Source organism: Salvelinus sp. IW2-2015, linkage group LG15 (assembly GCF_002910315.2).
Source record: "Salvelinus sp. IW2-2015 linkage group LG15, ASM291031v2, whole genome shotgun sequence".
NCBI lineage: Eukaryota > Metazoa > Chordata > Actinopteri > Salmoniformes > Salmonidae > Salvelinus > Salvelinus sp. IW2-2015.
Window position 1 is genome coordinate 52285399 of NC_036855.1, and position 21973 is coordinate 52307371.

The 21973-nt window shown below is 46.1% G+C and overlaps 1 protein-coding gene across 1 annotated transcript; it reads right to left on the reverse strand.

The window, feature by feature from the left end:
- Positions 1-2368: 2368 nt before the first annotated feature.
- Positions 2369-20797, reverse strand: LOC111973869 (matrix metalloproteinase-15). Its single transcript, XM_024001307.2, has 10 exons — positions 20378-20797; positions 13300-13448; positions 12588-12710; positions 12187-12494; positions 9577-9738; positions 8822-9123; positions 5642-5780; positions 3699-3849; positions 3279-3397; positions 2369-2942 (listed from the first exon to the last, which is right to left on the reverse strand). The coding sequence occupies exons 1-10, from the start codon at positions 20501-20503 to the stop codon at positions 2464-2466; spliced, it is 2058 nt and encodes a 685-aa protein (XP_023857075.1). The 5' UTR covers positions 20504-20797; the 3' UTR covers positions 2369-2463.
- Between the last annotated feature and the right edge of the window lie 1176 nt (positions 20798-21973).

Below are 21973 nucleotides of genomic sequence, written 5' to 3' on the forward strand. Positions count from 1 at the left end.
GAGTATGTTCCGAGGAATACTTCTCTAGAACAAGCTCAGCGAGAGAGTTAGAGTTACAGAGAGAGAGAGAGAGAGAGAAGCCCTCCAATCTATTTAAATCTAGGGGAGTAGGGTATTACAGAGAGAGGGCTCATTGTGTGGTGCATTACTTGAATTATATTTATTAAAACATTTCAGGAGGCTGAAGTATCGCTTGTTCCAAGTATTTCTCCGATGAAAAGTGTTAGTCAATCTCTTACCCACTGGGCACAGATGTTATTTCAAACTCTAGTTTGATTTAATTTTGGTTGAGTTGTCAACTAACTTCAATTCAACATGAAATCAACAAAACATTTCAGCATGTCATTCCCAGCTAGCGCATAATGTTCTGAGAATCACATTTCTTTGAGCTTGGTGAGAGCGTGGTTGTCCTATGGTTATTTTGCATAAAACCTTCCCACAATGTTCTGGGAATGGTGCAGGGTACCCAGCTAGCACATAAAGTTCTGAGAACCATATATTTCTTAGGTTGGAATGTCAGTACTGTTTCCRATAGGTTTCCTCATGGTTCTTTTTAAAGTAATGTTCTCCAATTGTTCAGAGAACGTTAAGAAACAAAGTTCTTCTGTGGGAATTTCGGTACTTCAGAATAACTTTTTCTACAGGTTTTCTCAMGGTTCTATTTAAAGTTATGTTCTCAGAACGTCCAGAGAACGTTAAGAAACAACGTTCTTCCGTGGGAATTTCAGTACTTCAGCATAAAGTTTTCTGCAGGTTTCCTCATGGTTCTATTGAAAGTCATTTTCTCAGAAACATTCATAAAATGTTCCATAAAATCCCACAATAAAACATTAGTAACYTTTAAAGAACGTTCTAAGAATGTTATTTAAAAACATACATTCTGTTCTCAGCATCAATGYACTAAGTCCATGGAGAGAGAGCAGAATATCATAAGTTCCTAAGAAGGTGAATTTCCATGTGTCCTATCTGTGCTTGGAGTTCATAACAGTTAACCTAAGCTAGCAGTAGTATTAAAAGTCTTATTCCCAGAACTTTATTTAATTACCTTCAAATAACCTATAATTTCCACCTCAGAACATTAATAAAACCTCACAGGAAAACTTTCAGGGAACCATAGTAAAAAGTTCTCACAACCTCCCTGCAACCTACAAATGAARGTTCCCAGAACAGGCAAKATMTTCATTTCCATTCTCAGAACGTTTAAAAGACATTCCGTTTTACTATTCAGGAAATGTATGGCRTCTTTCCCAGAACCAATGGATAACCAAAAACTTCTGTTCCCACAACTTCCAAGGAACCAAATGTGCTAGCTGGYTTGGATTTAGGTTAAAAGTTTGGTGGGAAAATTTGATTCCCTTACGTTGGTGACTTTTTGCAAATCCAATCAGTTTTCCACATTGATTCAACATCCTCACATTGAAATGATGTGAAAACAACATTGATTCAATTCGTTTTTGCCCAGTGGATATTCGTTCAATACCACCTGTCTCTCTCCTACCTCGGTACCTCAACTGCTCCTCCAAGTCCCACACAGAGTCATTTCACAGTGAATTGCCTTTGTCTTAAAAAAACTAAAAAAAGGAAACAAGCACCTTTCTTTTCCAACCCTTCCCTATCATAACAACTCAAACTCTCATTGCCATGGTTAATAGGACCGAAACAAGGTTAGAAATGAAAAAGGCACCACGGGACCATGTTTGGTTGAATAAGCCAAACATTTGTGAAAGTTGTCTATAAAGTATGGACAAGATTTCCAATATCATCCATGGTGCCCTTGAATTAAAAACAGATGAGCAAACCAAAAGTTAAGTTAGTGGCTGTTCAACATGGAAGGTCTCGTAATAAAAGGCATTGGGTGAGTTGCAGTTCAAAAGTGACACTATTTACACTGATCTCTCTCCTGTTGATACCTGACGTGCAGTAGGCCTGCTTCAGCTGAAGGAGTCCTGAGTGAGGGAGGAGGTGGGAGGGAGGGGTGGGAGAGGGAGGGAGGGGGGGGCTCTCTGCTTTTCACAGAATCAAACCTCCTTCACTCCCTTCATTCTGCGCTGCAGTCTCTCTCTATCGCTCTGTTTTGTCTCTGTTTGCCTTTCAAAGGCTAATCCAAGGACCAGATGGAAGTTATCTCAGAGAAACCCGCTGTAACGGGCAGAGAGAGAGAGAGAGAGAATAATGCAGACACTTCCTGGTTTAGAAAAAAAGACTCACACACAACATGAACCAAACAAAAACAAAAAACAATGTGCAAACGTTCTGATATAAATAGACTACAGACAAGTCATTGGGGAGAGCACCATGGGAGGGGGACGAGTTAGGAGTGTGTTTATGTTTGCTGTGTGTGTGAGTGTGTGTGTGCATATGTGTGTATGTATTTGCACTTATGTCTCTACTACCATGTTTTGGATGAGAAGATAGAGGAATGAGGATAGGATTCAAATGGGGGGTTATTAAGTGGGTCAGAGGTCACACCCAGTCCTGCATGGAGCGTTTGCAGTGGACCAGAAGTTTGGGAGTTCCTTTCCTCTTCAGTGTGTTGATGATGGCGTAGATCAGTCCCAAGATGCACAGCACCAGGACCAGAGGTACTGTCACCATGATGATGTTCATAGTGCGCGTCTCGCTCTCGTCGATCTTCAGCACCACGTCCACCTCGTTGGTCTCCTCTTCTCTCTCGTCCMTATAGTCTACATCGTTGGTACGGTCCTGATCCTTGTCCCGCTCCTTGTCCTTCTCCTTGTCCCGGCCTGCGTCAGGGTTGAAGGGCGGGCGATCCACGTCGGGGACCTTGCGGCCCGCGTCGGTGTCCCTGTCTCTGTCTGGGTCCAGGTCCACACTGCAGCCCATGAAGTCCCTCAGGATGGACTTAGGGTAGCCCGGCTCACTCTTCATCCGGTGGTTGTCAAACTTCCAGTACTTGGATCCCTTGTAGAAATACGTATAAGCTGGGAGGGGAAGACAGGGGCAGGATGTTAAGTACTAAATACACTATTATGATAATCAAATACTTATCCACGGCATTGATTGAGACAGTAAACGCAGTACGGTTCTGGGGAAAAGAACGACAGCAAAAAAAATAAAAAATTTCTTCTTCATCCTGTCAAGATAATGTCACTTTTTTCCCTACTCTGCTCATATTCCCTACACTAAGCCCTCTCTTTCTCTCCATCCCTCTCTCCCCCTCTCGCTCTCTCTCTCTCTCTGATTGACCAGACCCACCCTTCTCCTTTGTTCAGTGTTCATTACTGGCATTCTCTTGGCCCCACTCTCGCCTCTCTCACCTCCATCATCGCTGAGGAAAGCCCCCTTGGGAGAGGACGGGACCGCAGAGCCCCACACACTGATTGGCTTGGGGTAGTCCTTGTCTACCGCACGGGACTGTTCGTTAAAGCGCCAGTACCTAGAGACGAGAGGGAGAGAATAACAGTATGTTAAACCACTATACAGCACGTATGTTAAATCAGGCATTAATGTAGAACTCAGGGTGTATGTGTCTTCTAAGCCAAAGCAGTCAGCACAAAAGAGATGACTCCACAACCTTACATGCCAAGTGATTATACAATCGTAATCGTGTAAAAACATATTCCAAAGCCAAAACAATAGAAGACAATTTACAGTAGTGAACACATGACGGAAACTCCCATCTGTCAACGTGGAAAAGGGCAACAATTAACAGATAACTAGTAGAGTCCCTTCCTTACCAGTCTCCTTTGAAGAAGTATGTGAAACCTGATGGTTCCCACCAGATGGCTGTCTCTATCTTGTCATAGGGGATGTCCCTGCCGTAGTCTGTCAGCTCCTGGGGGTAACCAGGCTCCAGGTTTGCCTCCCGGAACAACCAGTACTTATTCCCTACAGGTGGAGGAGAGGAGAAGTACAGTGGTATAGGAGGGGTGGGGGAACAGATACGTCAAGGAGATGGCAGAAAAGGGAAGAGAGATATTGGGTGGGACATAATAATTCAGGAGGGAGGGATGGAGAGAAAGAGGGAGGGAGAAAGGCGTTCATGGTTAATGGTCCTTTGTGGAGCATAGGGACTTTCCATTTCCAACAACTACCACTCATGAACCTGGAGATCGCTATGGAAACTGTTAACCCGCCATTACATTACAGTCTTGTTTATTTGCTGGCTAGCGTGCACCAATAATGGACATTGTAGAGAGTGAAATTGTGTTTATGCACAGCTTTGGTTAGATATAATGCATTTGAAGTGGTTAGAGTGGATATGTCGAGGACATGGCGAGTCGTTTAAAAAAAATAGTTTTACAGTATGTTAGACACAGAGGCACCATCCGCGTGCCCTGCTTTCTATTCTCCTGGCCCAGTTCTACATTGAAAACAAAACCTTCGCAGTCAGCATCTGGAAACCAACGGCTGATGCAACTCTCTCACTCACATCTGCCAGATGTTGCAGGCCAACTTTTGGTCCCTTAGTTTCGACGCTATGGCTGTCATCCAAATTTCAGAAGGCCTTGCCAATGACATCATTTGCCCTGAAGACTTTCTTTAGGGCGAGCCAGCTGTCTTAAAGAACTACAGCTCAAATGTCTCCCCAGAAGCCGTTTTCGCTATCTCCATCTGTCTTTCACTGTTTCTGGTTACAAAACTCATGGAACAAAGTGATGCCAGCGGGATCTATAATAACCTCTACAGACAAAATCATATTGAGTAGGTTCTCCTAAGGATATTATTACATTTGTGGTTTAACAATTGAGGAGGAGGTGGGGGGGAAATCAATAGAAAACCGCAATGAAGTCTGGGCGAAAAAATCGTATAGCAGCAAAAGCACTTGTTATGTCAACCTAATGAGGGAAAATTATCTAAATGAAAGTTAAAAACCTAAAGTGTTTGGGGGCATGGGACGGTTTCTATGGCAACGGTGCAGGGAGGAACGAGGTAGTTGTGACCGGATGAGGAGTCTGGGGAGGATTACAGCTCGAGCCAATGGGCATTCACTGCCACCAAGGAGATCTCACGTCTAGCCCAATCCGAATTGCATTTCAGCGCAAAACTCTAGGGATCTCCAGTCCTCCCATTTCAACTTTGACGATGTCATTATCTTTTCCATTTAGACAGAAACATAATCTCTTCGATCAATCCAAAGACTGTTTGTCCGTAATATACTACTCGAGGTTACAATACATTTGGGGATCCATGCTAAAGTGAATGTGGAGATCAAGGAACACTTACTATCTGCAAAAACAAGTGTTAATGTGGAATTAGCATTGTTTACTCACTGCTCAACTGTAATTAAATTGTCATGTGGAAAACACTAACAGCTTTAGGTTTAATCTCCAAGGCACACTAGCGTAAAAAGAAAATGCACACACTACACACACAGAGGACTGAAACAATGTTTGTGAATCTATTTTAGTATCAGCAACAATGCTTCATTATAATGTAACCAAAGCTTTCAGTTGTTTTGTCATTGCTGCTACTTCAACACATTAGCAACCACTATTCCAGTCCTCTGAGTTGGACAATTTCTCCTCTGTTTAACCCTAATAAAAAATAAAAAAAACAATGACTGACTGTGTGTGTGTGTGTGTGTGCGCGTGTGTGTGTGCGTTCGTATGTATGCCTCGGCGCCTGCTTGTAGTCTGTGCGTGCACGTGCGGTACAACGATTACGAGAGTACAAATACCTTTAAAGAAGACAAATTTCCCATCGTGTCTCTCGTAGGCTGCATCGATGTCCCCAGGCAGTCCCCTCCAGAAGTGACCAATGGGCATTGGGTAGTTGTCCAGGACCCTGTTCCTCCGCACCCTCCAGAACCAGCGACCCTGTCAGAAAAAGAGCGGGGAGAGCCGTTAGATGGCACATCCACTGGAGCTCTAATGCTCAGCATGACCTCTAATCTGTGACCCTGCCTGCATGTGACATGGCTCTCTGGAGCTCCAGACCTAGCTGGGAGCTGCTGCCTGCACGCCAGATATGGACCCAGCACTGAGTATCAGCAGTTTAGTACCATCATGCAATCCATAAATTGTAGAGCCATATGGGAGAGAGGAAAAGAGAGTGCCAAACATGATGGGCCATGTGCATGATAGTTCCTGAACATCCCCTCTCTATCAGAGCCTGTTCAGCACATTGCCTGGAGGAGGAAGTCTTCACAGCCACGTTCAACAGTTTGGATCAATCAATAGGAGAAATACTTCAATAACGTACGCATACACTACATACACATCTGCGCACACATGCTCTCTCTCTCTCTCTCTCTCTCTCTCTCTCTCTCTCTCTCTCTCTCTCTCTCTCTCTCTCTCTCTCTCTCTCTCTCTCGTCTCTCTCTCCTCTCTCTCCTCTCTCTGCCAGTGTGTCCTCAGTAAGTCCCGAGTCACATGGTGCGGTGGCGTCCCAGCCTGACCTTCACATTCCCTCATCTCGTTGGCTCAGGCCCAGAGCTTGAGATTACTTCAGATCTGTCGAATATAGAAACCAGACCCAGGAACGCAGCCAAGGGCCTCTAAATTAAAACCGTCTGTTCTAACACCCACACCCCCTCCTCCTCCTCTACATCCACTAACCCCCCACCCACCCTCTCCACGCCACACACTCCCCCCCCTTTCATTTCACCACCATGGCACACTCTGCAGTGTCTAAAAGAGAGGGCAGGGTCCCGTCTATAGAAAGAGAAAGAGAGGGCACGTTGAGTTCCATTTAAAAGGTGAGGGAAACAGCTGTTAGCCCGTACTTTCTCTGTCYCCTGACTTTAACACAGGCTCTGTTCAGCGTTTGGGGTTCAGGGGAAGCCTGCTGCCGGGTGGTCGGGCTCCCAAGCGCATCCGAAGGCCTGCACTACATGACAAGCCTGCCAGAACGGACAATGAAATAACTAAAGGCAATGCTAGAAGGCTATTAATACCCACGACCACAGCACTGAGCATATCGCGTGTCCAATTACTGTAGGAACTGGTCTGGGCTTGCTGCATGTTGCACGAGGAGCGTTTTACGAGTTGGACTTAAATTAAGTAGTTCAACTGGTTGAACTGTTCTGTTTGTTTTACGTCAGCACAAAACATGCCTGAAACGGTACAAGAGGGAAATCGCCCTCTCAGTGTAGGACTAGGAGTGCTTTCCAAAAACGACCTCACAGATCTGCAATCTCATTCATTAGCGGTAAGTTAATAGCATTGGCTGTCAGCATTAATGGTAAAAGCTAAGAGTTGCATCTTCCTGGCAGCAGCTCTTGTCTTTGTCCTTCAAGCGGGGAAGCGCAGCCTGTTAGTGAACAGAACATAATTTAAAGCAGGCCTGCCCTGCATCCAATCTACTCCAACACGGAGAGGCAGGAAGAGAAGAGGGATGACAGAAGTGTAATTACGATTCTGAAAAAACCCACCCGCACTGGTCAAATGTACTGACTGTGGAGCCTCACAGGCACACGAGAGAAAAGAGAACTGACCAGATATGACTTTCTGTGAACACTACTCAATGTCAGAGACAGTCTGGGCTCGATGGTACCTTTCCTAAAACAGGCTGAGGGCATTAGCAGGAGACGGCTTTGTGCTACAGTCTGTCGTAAGCTGATGTATACCACTTCAAATAAAGCGCGACGACGAAAGAGCACAGCACAGTCAAAGAGGAATCTTTTCCCCCTGCTCTCATATCTTCACACCCCTCCAACTCTATGGTGTCTGTCGTGTACACCTCCTCTGCCCTCTCCCACGGAGACAGTTGGACAGAGAGACAGATAACTGAAGTCAAGGCAAATGGCAGTTCTTGGGAAAAAGAGACATACAACTTATGTAGATACAGCCGAAAGTAAGAGGAGTGCAGTAGAGGGAACGTGGCTCTTTTCAGTGCTTGACTTGGACTGAAATAGGTGCCTGCCCTGCTTATATTTATATTTAGGTGCAAGATATCTTTGAGCTAATATTCTAAATGAAGTGCAGGAGCTTAAGCAGTAAAACATTTTAGGTGCCGGTACTCAGCTCCGACGAGCTCCTGCCCAAGTCAAGCACTGGCTCTTTTCATACAAAAGAGAAGAGTTGACCACATCAACTGAAGCGTAAACAGTGAAATTCTCTCCAGCTGTCGGCAAATGGCCTAACAAATGGTTCAAATGAGAGCCATCGACGCAGCCCTGGCCTGGTTGGTCCTGCAGTTGTTAAGGCACACCTGAGACCTAGAGAGTGCTGCTCCTCACCTCTTTACGGGGCTCCATGTCATAAAATAGAACGGCTCTGAGGTTTTACAGCCTGCTTAGGAACCAATTGAACCCAGGCCCTGAACCAACTACCCATAAGGCTCTCCAGATGATCCTAACCTGGGGATAGCAGATTTTACTGCACTACTGAGACACAGACAGACAGCGTCATGGTTATCACGCCCACCGGCTGCAATAAGACCAGCCTTTGATCAAATGACCTGCTAGATCAAATCAAATTGTATTGGTCACATGTTTAGTTAATATAGAAAGATTAGGACGAGCAATGTCGGAGTCTGGAGTATAAATATAAATACACATGTATATATGTGACGGGATGTATAGACCATAGACAGTATATGGATAGAATATGTAGTATATCTGAAGAATAGTATATGTACAGCAATAGTTAAATAGGATGGTCTTGACTAGAATATAGTATATACTAATGAAGTGGGTAAAACAGTATGTAATCATTATTAAAGTGACCCGTATTCCATGACTATGTACATAGGGCAGCAGCCTCTAAGGTGCACGGTAGAGTAACCAGGTGGTAGCCAGCTAGTGACAGTACTGTATGTAGGTCATGCAGCCATCCAAGAGCGTCTGTTCCTTGCAGCCACGCTGAGACTGAATCAACTCAATTCATATGTGTAGGGGGCAGTCTGAGGTCCTCACCTTGAACACAAACATCTCTCCCCTGAGCATGGTGACCGTGTCGAAGTTTCCTTCACAGATGTTTGGGCCGTAGTGGTCCGGGCGGTCAGTCGTGCGGGGATTGTCTGGCTTCCGGGGTGGGGCGTTGGGGGGAGAGTTAGGGGGAGATCTGGGGGGAGTGTTGGGAGGAGAGTTGGGGGGTGACTTGGGGGGAGAGTTGGGGGGAGAGTTGGGTGGAGCGTTGGGGGGTTTGGGGTCTGGCTGGGCTGGCCGGCGAGGAGTGACAGTGGGAAGAGCCTGGGTGGGTGTACCGTCTGGCTGACCTGCAGAAGATAAAGTGACAAACGCATTAAAGAAAAGCAGTTAGAGGCTACTCTCCACTCCAAAATCCTAAAAGGAAATCAAGGGCTCTGAGATTTGTCCTCCAACTGATCTCATAATTGGTAGCTGTGTCCTGGTTTTGCCCAAGCTAGATAAGTGGATATGTGAGTCAGTAGGCTGATTTCCCACTTAGAGCTGTGGGAAGGAGGCATGTAGAGTGGAAACACAGACCTCATACTATTCCAACTTCAATCAGGGTTCCAAACACATGGGTGCCCAGGGCTGGAACTCCCCACTCTTATACAGTGGCCAAATCAGTGCCCAAATCAGACTATACTGCAAATCAGACTATACTGCAGTGCCCAAATCAGAGTAAAACACTGAAAACCAAAGCTCTTACAGCCAGCATTATCAGGTCCATATACCAGTAGTTTTGTCGCAGAGGGCCAACTCACCATAGATCTGTTGTATTCCTCTGAGGTCATCCTCAGGCAGTTGAAAGTCGTCCGTTTCCATCCACTGGTAGAAAGGAGCCATGATGGCCATTGGGTTGTTGGAGTGTTCCAGGCCCAGGGCATGGCCCAGCTCATGTACCGCAACAAGGAACAAATCATTACCTGGAGAGAGAGAAGAGACAGATATATATAGAGAGAGAGACAGAGAGAGCGAGAGCGAGAGCGAGAGCGAGAGAGAAAGGAGGATAGTCATTATCATACTCAAGGCACTTAAGAAGTATACACCACGTCACGACTAAACCTAAAATAGACAGCGAGTGAGTAAAGTCAGAAGCGCAATGACCTGAGCTGTGGCCACAAGCAGGAAGTGTTAACAGAGTTACTGGGATCACCCAGGAGGGAATGGCAGACAACGAGCGATACGGGCCTTTCAGGCAGCATCTCACGCGACGTGTCTTTATTCATCCTCTCTCTCCACACGCTAACTGACCGTGTGTTGATTCAGGAGCCAGAACACTTCATTCATTCGTGCTACAGACATGTAAAGCAAAAAGGCACTGAAACCACGACAATCTAGTAGTGTAGCCTTAGGAACCGGAATGAAAGACAGAAATGTACTGTACGTCGCTTCCAAACGAATGGTTCTAAAATGGTTGGAGTGAAATGAAGGACAGTTATATTTGGCAAGTTTAGAGCTCGGGGCTTGGGTTGGGGCTGGAGCTGTGGTTGGAGATGGGGCTAGGGTTGAACCTGGGGCTGGGGTTGGAGCTGGGGTTGGAGATGGGGCTAGGGTTGAACCTGGGGCTGGGGTTGGAGCTGGGGTTGACCTGGAGTTGGAGCTGGGGATTTGGGTTTTAGTTGGGGGTTGGGTTGGAGGTAGAGGTGGGGGTTGGTGGGGAAGTCAAGGGGTTTTCCCATTTTGATCCTGGTTATTGGTCCCCAGAGCTGGCCAAGTGAGGAACACAGTTACGTCATTCTAACTGAGACTACATGGCGGTGGGGCAGTAGTCTACGCGTTCAGACAATAAGCTCCTCCCATTGGGGTTATGAAGTCAAAGCAGAAAAATGTGCTTGTTCAGGGTTTTTAATGGTGTTAATGGTGCTCTCAGTAGCTAAAGCGGTCGGTCTAATGTCTTCTAATAAGCATCAAGACACGCACTCCTCGTACCCTAATCAAAGCCTGCCGTTGTCCCAGACAGACGGACAGTGATGCATTGTCACCGCAACAGAGAACACATCTGTGACACAGTGACCGCCACTTCAACCGCCTTCCACAAAGAACATCCATTCGCCTTTTAAGTTGGTTCCAAGTTATGGCATGGTACTTTCCCAGCAAATGACACATTWTTCCATTCCAGTATTAGTTGACATTTAACCTGATCTGTGGGCCATCCTGTCTGAAATGAAGGCTGAGGGTGGTTGGTGAGATGTCTGTAGGGATCACTCTATTATACTGACTGACAGCATTATGTCATATGGCTTCTGTCATCTGAGGAAGTTGAGATGTTCACGATTCCTCCTTTTGCCAGCTCCATGCTCTCATCCCCTCCCCTTCCAACTTCTCCTCCAACCACAACCTGTGACTTAGCAAGCTATCAGCACAACCAAGTTACTCTAAAAAAATATACCACAGGATACAGAGAAAGAAAGGGAGAGAGAGAGAGGGAGGGGAAGAAAGAAGTCTCTGTAAGGTAACCCTGACAACCGTGCGGCTCACAGACTTCAAACGTCTCAGGAGAAGAGCCAACTTATCTCTCTTCCCCCTCACTAAAATGAACACAGCAGCACATATCCCCATCTACGAGCCTAATGAATAGACTCGTAGCTTTGTTGGATATCAGTGTGTAATAACCACAGCACTTGTCAAGCGTGTTGAAGCTTTGCCAACAATGTCGTTAATGTGCCASGAAAACTTAGTTGACCTTTGCTTTAAGAATTTCCGTGGTTTAAAAGACCGTTAAAAGTCATGTGTCAAGAGAATTTTAAAGACCCAGGCAACACGAGGAAACAACAGTGTTAAAGACYGGGTCAACTCAAAAACCGGTCTCCCACTGTGGAATTACCTCAACACCCTCGCTGTGGCATTTAGACTTCTCTCCGATCWGTCCAGTAACACCTCCTACTCTCTTGACCTCACCAAGCAGAGCCAGCCACCTGCCTCTGCTCTGACTGGCTCAGGAAATGACAACGTTCACCTCCACAAGGCAGGGAAAACCCTCAGTCCCTCACCAAGACCACTCTGGGCAACACCAGTTTGGTTAATGATTGAAAGGAGGAAAAGAGGGGGGGATTTAGAACGAAAGAATTCMACCATTCCTTAAAACACGGCTTTGAGAGCCGGTGGGAGTTGCAAGAGCAGTATGACGTCATCCATCTKACTTTGAAGTTTAATGGAGGAGTGAAACTCGACAGATTCTCAACAAAATGAGTGACGATCTGGTTTGTCGTGGCAACTATGGTTGAACAAGTGGAAGGCGGGYACAAACCAGCTGAAGTAGGTGAGGAGAGAGGAAAGCAGGGACGTTGCATTTAATTCATAAGAATGTACAAGAAGTAACGGTTCTGGTGTAGCGCTAAAGAGACCGGTGTCCATCCACATCCATCACCTACCTTGCAAGTTCCCATTGCCGATGGTCCACGGCTCATCAGAGTCAAAGTGAGTATCACCACCCATACCAGGACCAGGYAAGTAGGCGTGGGCCAGGAACCCGCCCTCGCCATCGAAGGGTGAGCTGTCTCCATGGAAACCCGAGGCAAAGAAGATCATGATGTCAGGCTCCTTCCTGCGGCCATATTTGATCTCCTGGTAGGGGATCTCATCGAAGGTCAGCGGGGTCACCTTCTGCCACACCTTGAAGGCCCTACGYATGGCCTCATACGAGTTGTACTCCCCGATCTTTGGTGTGTAGTTCTGTATACTGCAAGGGAAGAGGYGGAATCCAAATGAAAACTCATTTGGAATTTGGTMATYGARGAAGATTGACCAAGATMAAGTAAATCCTGTTATTTACCTGTAGGTGAGGTGGCTCTTGTTCCATTTGTGGCCAGTGAGTGCATAACGTTTGCGCCGAACGTTGGTCTTGATCTGACCCCCAAACTTGTCTGGGACTCCACAGCGCGGCCTCCGCATGGCTCTAGGGGAGGACATCAGGGTTACACTCCCCACTCCTCTACACAGTGTCACACTGGGGTTTTATGTGGTGCCGTACCATAGAAAGGGTTCATGCGTTGTATGTGCAGTAACTGATCRGTGGGTTCAAGACGTGGCGGCGGGGTAGCCTAGCGGTTAGAGCGTTGGGCCASTAACCGAAAGTGTTGCTAGATCGAATCCCTGAGCTGACAACGTAAAAATCTGTCCTTCTGCCCCTGAACAAGGCAGTTAACCCAATGTTCCTAGGCTGTCATTGTAAATAAGAATTTGTTCTCAACTGACTTGCCTAGTTAAATAAAGGTTCAAAATAAAAAAGAAAGATTGCTCCCTGATGGGGATTTGATATCTACACCCCAGACCGCCTCACACTCCCATTAACTTATCGCTCCAAGGCTCAAATCCTCCAAGTCTCCCTCACACTGTACAAATCCACTACAAACTAGGAAATGAACCCATTGACATGATTGGACCCCTAGGCATCCGAGAGAGAGAGAGAGAGAGGTCTGGTTCAGGAGAATAGCATTAGGATGGCAGTAATGACAGAGCACAACAGGGAAGGAAGTGTGACATACGTCACCGTGCCGTGGTCCATGGCGCCGGTGACCGCCAGGCCGTAGAAACGCTGCATGTCGCTGACGGCATTGGAAAGGATGTGAGCTGACCGCATGGTGGACATCTGTCTGCTGGCCTGAGGTAGGTAGCCATACATCCGCAGCCATGACTGAGAGAGAGAGGGACAGAGAGAAACTTAACACCATACAGAGTGTATACTTCTAAGGCTGCAATTCTGATTTTTTMGGGGGGGGCCAATCACATCAGCTCTTTTCACATCAGATCTAATCTGATCTGATTAYTCAAAAGGCCAATTAGTGAAAAAAAAGATCAGAATTGGGCTGCCTGTGTAAACGCAGCTTAATAGGCATACAGAACAGCGTAACTAATCGGCTCCTTATAGGACACATCACTGCACTCTATACTCTTCTGTGAACTGGTCATCTCTGTATACCCGTCGCAAGACGGTTGATGCTTATTTATAAAACCCTCTTAGGCCTCACTCCCCCCTATCTGAGATATATACTGCTGCCCTCATTCTCCACATACAACACCCGTTCTGCCAGTCACATTCTGTTAAAGGTCCCCAAAGCACACACCTCCCTGAGTCGCTCCTCTTTTCAGTTCGCTGCAGCTAGCGACTGGAACGAGCTGCAACAAACACTCAAACTGGACAGTTTTATCTCCATCTCTTCATTCAAACACTCAATCATGGACACTCTTACTGCCAGTTGTGGCTGCTTTGTATGATGTATTGTTGTCTCTACCTGTTTGACCTTTGTGCTGTTGACTTTGCCCAATAATGTTTGTACCATGTTTTTGTGCTGCTACCATGTTGTGTTGCTACTATGTTGTTGTCATGTTGTGTTGCTACCATGCTGTGTTGTCATGTGTTGCTGCCTTGTTATGTTGTTGTCTTAGGTCTCTCTTTAGTGTTGTGTCTCTCTTGTTGTGATGTGTGTTTTGTCCTATATTTATATTGTATTTTTTATTTTTTAATCCCAGGCCCCCGTCCCCGCAGGAGGCCTTTTGCCTTTTGGTAGGCCGTCATTGTAAATAAGAATTTGCTCTTAACTGACTTGCCAAGTTAAATAAAGGTTACATTTTAAATKATGTAAAAAATAAATTTTTAAAAACTGCCYTGTGGGGGAGGAAGACATGATGGGAGAAACCTGATACAATCACAGACTTCAGATTGACCGTTCCACCTGTTAAAGGGATATTTAATACCACCACAGGCTGTGCCAGAGCGTCACGGCAGATAGGTCTACAGATGGAGACACTCAACAGGGTGGCCAAGGAACTCTATCAGCTAAACCATCGTGAAAGAGAGAGATCAGGATCTAACCAGCCGCACCAAAATGACCACCCCTCAGCTGATGGGTAATGCCTGGGAGGCGGAGGATAAGGAGAGGTAGGAGTTGGCTTTTCTCTGAAGCCCATGCTACTGTATAGGAGGCTACTGATCTTTAATTACGTCATTGGCGCTAATTAAATAAGACGTCCCCCACACATGTACTGTAAAAAACACAACTAACCCTATACTGTGGTTGCCGAATCATCGCCCTGCCTGCTGTAACCAACGTGGAGGCAATAACAGGGCTAGTGATTGAGAGCAGGGTTAACACAGCGGGTTAACTTTATGCATCTCTGAGTTTGATTACACASAGCTGCGGTGAGACACCATTTTGTTGACAGCAGTTTGTGTCCGAGAGATGATAAATCACAGCGTATGAACCAGTGAGGCAAAAGCAATATTTTCACAGAAGACAAAAAGACACGGGAAACACGTGGCATACATTTCCTCATCTTCCGAAGAGCCATTTAACATCCAGTGAGATGTTTTACCTCTCTGCCTTGAATCATTCTCAACCACTTCCAACTGTTAGAAAATCTTCAGAAGCCTCGTGGAGGGAGACGTGAATGGRCACACTTTTGTTGATGCCACTCCTCTGATATTTGTAAGACTGCCCCGTGTGACTGAGTGTGCGAAGCGGCCACATGATTTACACAAGAATAGTAACAACCTCTGACCCTGTAACACAAGCAACCATGGACATCTTGAGAAACTCTTAAAGACACACCTCCTCCCAGAGCAGTAAATTAGTGAATTACCAGGGGGGGTGGGTGATTAGAAGTGGACCTATCCCTACCATACAAGCACCGGACTGAGCAGAGAGGAGTGCTATAATGGCCACTTCACTTCTAGCTAAGGACCAGGCCTGGGTAGCTGTTCCTAGTTGCAAGGGGCTCCCTCTGGTTTCTGGCTGGCATGATCTCCCCCTTCCAACCCCCCTGCTCACAGAAGACACAGGCCTTTGTGGTCCCCTCCCTCTGCTGTTATGCAGGACTGAATAGCCGGCCCTGTTTCTGGGCACAGGCTGAATGTAAACCCCTCTTTCTCCAGGGCACCAACTGGGGCCCCCAGATCCCATGCTGCTGCTTCTGGAAACACGGCTGACGAGAGAGCATTACAGAGAGCTGAAACACTGCTCTGTCTCTCTCTCTGCTCTTTCTCCGCCGGCACTCTCTCCAGCCTCTCTTACTCTCTTCCCCTTCCCTCTCTCGCTCTGATATCAACTTCCTCTCTCTTTCCTGTCACATTCTCAACCCCCTGCTGGCTGGCTACCTCTTTTTGCTTCCCTCATTCTACATTTTTCTCTCTCCCTTTCATACATATTCAGGCAGATACCTTCCCTATATTTTCATTGGATATGGGTGGAAGTGGAGAATGGCTGGTTTATAGCTGGTTTAGGTGGGACCCACCTTATCTTCCAGATAAGAGCCCGATCACACAATCTGAGTCCGGGGTTCTGGAGGGTATAGGAGATGAAGGGGAGTGTTCATACAAGATGGAAAATATATGATCCCAGCCTGTAAAATACACAACAACCAGGTTTCTTTTCTCTCTGGCATCGTTCGGGATGGTATTTATTGAAGGGCGTTGGAACAAGAGAAATAGGCTGCACCACGTTATAGATATATGAAAGCACCCTTTTAAAAAGTAAAGTGCTTCAGTCTGTACCCTAGCCTCCCAGAATCCTCTGTACTGAATACAAAGCAAGGCTATAGTTCCAGGGGGGAGTGAAGCGCAGGACTTATTTTAGTCCAATCAGCCACCCTGTCAGCAGCTCCTTCAATAAGACCTTGAGCCTACCTGCCAAAACGAAGGCCTCCTGGATCCAGCAATTCACGAAGAATTGTAAAACGAGCCTCACTCGGTGTGTGTGCTTGTGTGTGTGTGCATGCGTGCGTGTGTGTCTGCGTCCCGCACAATGTCAGCCAAGACACTAACAAATGGAGAATGCTTTTATTCCCTGGACTTGGTAGCCTGCCATCTTTTGGTCCTAACCTCCAGCAGAGAGAGAATAAAAACGAAGGAGAGAGAGACAGGGGGAGGAAATAAAAAAAACACACACAAGCACTGTCCTACTCTGTAAAGGGAGTGTCTTGTGTGAGAGAGAGAGAGAGAGAGAGAGAGAAAGAGAGAGAGAGAGAGAGAGAGAGAGATGGACACAGACAGAGAGAGCGCTAGAGACAGAGAGAAAGAGAGAGAGAGCGAGAAACATGGATCCAGAGAGATTTTAAAAAATGAGAAAAAGAGAGAGATCCGGAGGGAAGACAGACACCATTAGAGGTTAATGGCATTTCCCGTTCTCATCACTACCCATTACCTCTCGCCATGGCGATGAAACCTCGCTGTGCCCATGGCGACGGGCAACCTCAGGGGAACACAAAGGAACTGGTTGGAATACATGCAGTAGGCATGCTGCAGATTCCATGGATAAGCAGAAATAGAGGGAGGCTGGCTCTGCCAACGTTAAGGGTTAAACTGGGGATAAAGATAAGGCTTCAGGAAGCAAACAGTCGGCCTCCTGTGTCCCTGCAGACTTAATCAACCCTAGCCCCTCCCCCTTCTCCACCTCTTCTCTATGCTGGTCTCTCTTGCTCCCTCGTTTCACTCTGAAACAGTCCTCTCCAGACAAGAGCTCTCATTGTTGCTCCTCAGCTGCCTGGGAGTCCTGCAGGCCTAAATGTCTCAAACCCACTGTTTGTGTCCCATTTGGAGAGAGAAAAAGCTGTCACACTTACCCATCACATGCGGCACAGCTGAGCAAGCCGCCTAGTTCACTCTTTCTTTCTCTCCCTCTCTATCATTTACCGCTCCCTATCACTCCCACTCCATCTCTGTTCATCGGACAGTGTAGGAGTCCAGTCTCCTGTGATAGGTTAAGCTGTAGGCTCAGGGAGGGAGCTGATGTCCATAGCGTCGGTGAGAAAGTTCAGTAAAAACGCAAAAGGGAGAATCCATTCAAGACAGATCTCAGCTGAGCTCATATGCATATTACTCCTGCATGCCGATGAATCACTTTATATTGAATTGAATGGAGAGAGAATATCAGCTATGGGCTAAGTGTAACAGTTTAGTGAAGACACACACAAAGCGTGAAATTCTCAAGTAAACACCAACCCGCACCTTGAGGACAGATGTTGGTAGATAGGCGTTAACTAACAGGCTGTCTATTCTCGTCAGTCTCCACCCCGCCCCATATTTTTTTTAAACATTCCCTCGGTCAACAGGTCTCCCTGACCACACTTAAAGACCCCATTACCACCTAAACACTACAATGCTAATACTCTGCCAGGATGTGGCACGTCGGGACAAGAAAGGCCCCCCGGTCTTTTTGTCTGGTAAACAATGGCTGCCGGGTTCAGCAGTAACTACTTGTGTGTGAGCCTCAGTCCTCATCGTAATCCTTCAGTCTAGCCAGTCACAAATCTGCCTCAGTCAGAGTGCACTCAACCAAAACACAAACATAAACACAACTCCGGTAAGAATGCATGGGCACGCATTGGCCGACCCATCACTGATGTGATCAGTATTGACTAACTGAATGATGACAATATTGATTTTCCTCAGCACAGTGTTTCAATCTAAGAGTCTGTACTACATTCATTAGTGGATGATTTATTATGACCCAAGGATGTTTTATACTCCTTTGTGGGTTTGTCTTACATTTACATTGTCTCTCCTAAATATGCCATATTATAGTATTCTAATTATATTATTAAGTTATAATATTGGTAATATACCTTGGGAGTCCCATAGGCCGAACACCATCGTCATGGTCACTAGGGCTTTGAGAGTCTAGTGCCACATAAAATCACATTAATATATATATATATATCTATTTGGCAGTGGTAAATCCAGGGTGAAAGTTGGGACGATAAAAAGTAGACCACATCTGGCCGTCTGAAAAAAAAGAAAAACGGTGTTTCCCATCCATGACGATGCAGGAGAACAACTCCCGATCTCTCACGGCACCGGAACCTTCCAGCTAGCACAAAGGTGCTACGGTATAGACGTTAAATCTGCCACAGGCCCCACAGGTGGGAGAAATGTGTAAACACATGGGTTGGCAAAGGATCCAGGCAGATTGTGGTGGTTCAGACTGCCTCGCGTGGCTACGTGTTACTCCTCTGACTTCAAAGTGGCTTAACAATTTTTGGATAGTCACAACACAGCAACCYACCTCAAATGCAGCGGCCCCGTGAGACAGAAAGAAACAACGTGTGCATAACTGACCCCTTCATTAAGCCTTGACCTGACGGGAGAGGCTAAGCACTAGAGTCAACACAGCATGGTAAAGTGGGTGCAGCTGGGACAAAGTCCACAAAAACACAGGCCGATACAATAACAAAGGAGAAAGGGCATTACAAACATTCAATACTGCTCTGCTGGATTGAAACTGGCCCTCCACATTCAGTTGGTGTGTTGTAAAGATAAACTAGAGGGGTATATTCGTCTCTACACATTTGTTGGGACATTTGATTCCCTCTGGCACACATGTTTATTGCTAAGCTCGCCGCCCACAAACATTACCTACATCTCAGCTCCCTCTCATCTATTCTCGCCCAAACATTAGCTAACCCCCCATTTTTCCCTCAAAGCCCCTCCCCTCTCATCTATCTCGCCCCAAACATTAGCCTACATCTCAGCTCCCTCTCATCTATCTCGCCCCAAACATTAGCCTACATCTCGCTCCCTCCACCTATCTCGCCACAAAACATTAGCCTACATCTCGCTCCCTCTCACCTATCTCGCCCCAAACATTAGCCTACATCTCAGCTCACTCTCACCTATCTGGGGCAGGTCGGAAATCAGCACTGCCTGCTGCTGAAGACAGAAAGCGTGATGGTCTGGAAATGAACTGCGAAAGCATTTGCCTATTCCCCCCCACATTTAATCATTCAGTTGATTCACACTGTACGTCCAATGCAGGGGGTAACTAGTGAGATGAGCATGACTCGGTCAGTGACGCATATATCTTTTCAGGTACTGTTGTAGTATTTCAAGAAAGCAAAACAACCCTACCTGTAGGAAGGTAAAGTGGTGGACCAATACTATGGATATGCGCTTACAGAATGTGGTTATAACAGTGGGATTACTTAACCTGACCCAGATCTCCTCTAGGAACAGCAGCTTTCCACATATGGTGCTGCCTGCAAGAGTGTGTCAGTGTGTCAGTGAATTGAGTAAGATTTGTGTAGTTTGGCTAGCAGCATGGCCTTTTTGGGGAGAAGTTCCAGCCCAGGAGGACCCTGCTGGCGGCACACAGGGGATAGTCCTGTTAATATTGGAACAGCTAGTTATGAGCAGGATATGCAGCTTGGTGTGCTGGATCGAGTTCCTCAGACCGAATGAATAAGCAACATGTATAATAATGATCTGACCTTTTGTTTCAAGACTGGAACAGACTTGACCTAACAAATCTTTTGGTTTTCTTGCAGGGTATGCAAAATGATTAGCAAGACCTGTCCCCAGCACACATAATTGTTATTTTGGGCAATTGTTATTTTGAGCGCAAGGTTGTCAATGTTATACGCGACCATCTCGATTGAAATATGGGCCGTCAAATAGCAATGTCAGCAAAAGTTAACTGGAGTTTTGGTGAGAGTTTAAAAAAATATTTTTTTTATGTGTTTTGCAGCATATTATGATACATTAAAACTTGTTCTTGTATAAACACTACAGCATTGTTGTCCCACATGGAACTTTCTGAACATTGACAGTTTCAGTGACGATGATCCAATTACCTCTGCATTAAAAGCGTCATCTTCTCCTCCGTGTGTCCCGAGACAGGTGACCCAAAGCACGAGGAGAGAGGGAACTAACGTCCGTCTCCAGAGTAAGCAAATCCAGTTTTCCCATGAGGATGCCATAGCCRACTCTTGGCTTGCCAAAACCCCGGACAAGGAAATGGATACCTTGTCCAATTGTCCACTGTGCCACTGGGTACAAAGACGTGCTTCAAGTTGTTAAGAATAGTTTATGTTGGTCACCTTCCAAGGAGTTCCTCAGAAATACTATAAATGTTAAGAGGAACTAATTTTACATTTGCTATGGCGAGGACATCAATACAGACAATGACATTCATCAACTCCGTCAGTATCGCTTCCAGAAACAAAGGTTCACTCGAGTAGACAGAGGTGTTGCAGCTGTTCGAAAGGTTGTCCTTTTGACTGCCAAACTACAAGTCTTCTCCACAGTTCTGTTTGAATTGACCACAGTCCCAGGAGGGGGATCAGAGAAGTCTGGCACTGTTGCCAAGATTTCTAAAACGCTTAGGTTGCCTATTATTACTTGCGGCCGTGTCCCAATTTTACTCACAATTCCGTATCAGGATTAGCCGATAAAAAGTAATTTCCTAACAACCAGCTTTATGGAAGTGGCATGTTGGTGTCACTGCACCAGAAGCCAGCTCACAAAGCACGCATAGTGACTTTAACCGTAATATGTCAGTCATTTACTGAACTGCTTTGTGTAACAGGCTTAAAATTGACAGAATAAAGCCCAGAGAAACGGAAAACGGTTGAAGGTTAAATAACGGGTCCAAGTTTGTTGACAATTATTTACAGAACCCGACAAAGAAGTTGAAGTCGGCTGCAGCTGTCCAACACTCGCGCAAATCTAGAACGGGTGTCCCCGAAGCCTGTTTTGAATCGCGGAGCCTCTTGTGATTATTTAATATGATGGTTCTCTTTCCGTTAAAATCCAGATTCTTCTTCCAGTTTCCCTGGACTCTGTCCACTCTGTTCTGTTCCTCTCCCGGGTCGATTTAAGTGCGGTTTATGTAGCGGGGCAACTCGAAGCTGGACTGGCTGCTTCATCAGTAACTCTGTACCTTGTGCGTCGCCGTCAAAGTCGTTCCTCCAGCTATCAAATCAGTAAGGAGAGCGGATGTAGCCCCCCCCACCCCATTAGCGGATGTAGCCCCCCACCCCTTTGGATGCTATCGAGCTCGTATAGGCTACGAATGAGTATTTTGATGTCATTTACGTTTTCAGAGGTTTCACAAAACATCCTATTAATATTGTTATTGGCTGAATTCATTCTGCTTCATAGTTGGAAATAACAAATAGCCTAGCCCTGAAAATGATTATATTGTAGGTCTACTGCCTGGTAGCTCAAAAACTTCAATTCACCTCCCTAGGCTAATTGCCATTGACAGAAGGATCTTGGTGAACGAGATAACACCTTAGTAGGCCTACTTAATTTTTTTTTTTTGTCCCTCTCTCATTAAATATCTTATTTATTGATAGTCTATTCCTCAATAGAATGCCTCGGGAAAGGACTAGCAGCAGCCAGGCAGAGCACTCATGTTTGTCAACAACAAGCCAGTAGCAGAGGAA